This window comes from Propithecus coquereli, unplaced genomic scaffold (genome assembly GCF_000956105.1).
Source record: "Propithecus coquereli isolate 6110/MARCELLA unplaced genomic scaffold, Pcoq_1.0 Scaffold19, whole genome shotgun sequence".
In the NCBI taxonomy this organism is placed as follows: domain Eukaryota; kingdom Metazoa; phylum Chordata; class Mammalia; order Primates; family Indriidae; genus Propithecus; species Propithecus coquereli.
Genome location: NW_012143856.1, coordinates 8166407 through 8169136, shown reverse-complemented (window position 1 = coordinate 8169136; position 2730 = coordinate 8166407). Strand labels below are relative to the sequence as shown.

The following is a 2730-nucleotide window of genomic DNA, read 5'->3' as shown; positions in this document are numbered from 1 at the left end:
TATACAGCTAAATTATCTATCAATCCATAGCTATAGATCAATAGGCAGATATAGATATAAACATAAAACCCTCCCTTATATTTTCACCTATTTTTTCTCTCCAGCCCTCCTGAATCCCCTAGTCCATTGCTGGTTGTTGTTAGTAAAGCATGCACTCACTCACTCCTTTTCAGTGTTATTCTCCACGTTAGAAGTTCGTTTGTTTTGCAGTCAGTTACCCCTGGACCTTCCTGGATAATTCTGAGGTTTTTTTTTTTTTTTAGCTATTTAACCCAGTAATCAAACCTTATTATATTTTAGTCCTGTTTGTAGGAGTCTTTAATCATGGTGAGGCACTTTCATTCTTGGCGCAAATACCTATTGTCTTTTTCCAGGATCTACCCCCTGTAGGGCCCTCCAAACTTCCTTCTGTCATGACAGTTGTCTGTGCAGTTCTGCTGGTTTAAGTTACTCTGGTCCAATACTGCTCATACTTTGTAGTTCACAGGTTTTCTACAATTCTTAGTTTCTTTGAAGGAATAGAGTTTATTATCACAGTATCGTCCTGTGTGGTTTTCTGCAGAAAAAAGGTATAGATTTATAGGCACTTAAATCCTTCACTCTCTTTTGCAAAAAAGAAAAACATGTAATTCATTTGCCAAAGTACATCACATTACCATATAATCTGGCATGTTTTCCAAACCTTTATTAGATCCATCACCCATTCATGCAATTCTTACATTTCTAAGAATGTAATTTTTCTTTGTGTAACCTTTCAAGTGCAGTCAGTGCTTGAACTTATCATTTTCTCCATAATGTTTTTATGCAATGGCTACTTGGTCTTTCAAAACTCTCCCTTAATAGGAACCTTGACAGGTGTTAAACTAAATAACTAGTTTGCTATTGCATTTCATGCATTAACAGAGTCTCATTTTACACTGGCAATGAGGCCATTACTGTCTTTAAATCTAACTAGGTCAGATACATAATTCCAGTACATATCTTAAAGGTTCTTTTGTTTGAGAACTCCTTCTAGACTGTATTTTCTATCAATTATTGTTTTGTCAGAACACAGACACTACCATTATATAAGTATCTCAATAGGATCTGATGCAGAATAGCGAACTTGAAATACACAATCTTTAGAATGGGGAATGAAGGGAAGTCACCAATAATTGCAGCTTCCTGCGTTACTGAAGTGGTAATTCTCAGGACAAGAAGCATTGAAAGCTACATATTTGTCAATGTCCCTATGAGTACCAACAGTGGCACAGAGTAAATAATTTAATCTATAATTACACTGGTGAGGAGTTCTGAGAACTGTTTTCCCTGACTTCCCTTCCAGAAACATGGTGGGGATGATTCAATGTTGAAAACAGACAGTTTTGCTTATTCCTTTGTACGTGTTTAATCTTTATATAATGGGAAAGAGGTTGGCCCAGCTGTTTGATCATCTAGCCCCGTAGTCTACATGTTCCTAATTTGAAATTGAAACAAGTATTTTTGATTCTTGGAGTCCTAGCATTACTGGTCTGTCATAATTTGGCTCCCTTTTACCGCTTCGGGCCCCTTTTCTTTCATGCATCCCTCTCTGGTCCTGACTTTATAGCGTTACTAAACTACGTGCATTTCTCTGATTATAATAGAAGTTCCCCAGTGACTGTTCCTTTGACCTAGAATGAGATTACTTCCTTTGGCCAAACTCTACCCCGCTTTCAGTACTCACATCAGAGTTAACTTACTATTTGAAAACTCCTCCCCAATTCTCATGTCCTGGCAACTTGTAGACTCATTGGCCATTGCCAAAGTTCTTTATATATGTGTCCATGAGACATGCAGTTATGTTGTTTTGTAACTGCTTATATATCCATTTTTCCCACTTGACTCTGAACTTCTTTAGTGTAGAGGACTTGTCTTGTCTTTGGACTCAAACTATTAATGTCTAGCATGAAATCTGACAAGTTGTAATCCTCGATAATTGTTTAATTTTTTTTTTTTACCTGAAGCAACTATTGTGGGTAACACAGCTAAACCTCCAGTATTTCTAACTATGTCATTCAGATTCACCTTTGAGAATATGACACAGGACCATTAAGAACACATATGCATACTTTTATGTTCATGAATAATATTGGCACTGGATATTTGTAATCTAGTATTTTTTTCCTGTCTTCTTTTAGGCTTGGTTTGCTGAAGTCTTGGGAATCAGCCATTTCATGGACACTGTACAATTCTTTATGAGCCTTCAAGATGTCCCCGTCACATCTGATGAAAATGTCACTGTGATGGAGACAACTTTCAATAATGTTCCTGTCCGCGTATATGTGCCAAACCGAAAGTCAGAGATACTAAGAAGGGGTTTGTTTTATATCCATGGTGGTGGCTGGTGTTTGGGGGATGCTGGTATGTGTTCCTTGTTAAAAGTTTTAGTTTATTATATGACACAGATTTTACTGAGATGTTGACTCCAACATATCAAGACATATATGTCAGATAACAAAACACTTAAGCTGTCTAAAATTTATTTCTTTTAAGTTATGTTTGTTTAAAGAAACTATTTTACATCTTCCTCTGAAAGAAGGAATAATCGTTATCAAAAGCTATAGAAAATCTCAGGTAAGAAGAGAAAGTATTTCATGAACTTAGAAATTTATTATTAATTACAGATTAATGGAATGTTGCCGTAAAAACAAAAATGAAGCAGTTACACAGTGGATGAAATATGAGGTAATAGAGATGGTGACTTAGCCT

The 2730-nt window shown here is 36.1% G+C and overlaps 1 protein-coding gene across 1 annotated transcript in view; it reads left to right on the top strand.

Annotated features, from left to right (window-relative positions):
* Window positions 1–2730, top strand: part of AADAC (arylacetamide deacetylase) — a 7887-nt gene that overhangs the window by 2271 nt on the left and 2886 nt on the right. The window contains exon 2 of the mRNA XM_012642854.1: window positions 2160–2395. Coding sequence (XP_012498308.1) covers window positions 2160–2395 — 236 coding nt within the window. The remainder of the gene's footprint in view (window positions 1–2159; window positions 2396–2730) is intronic.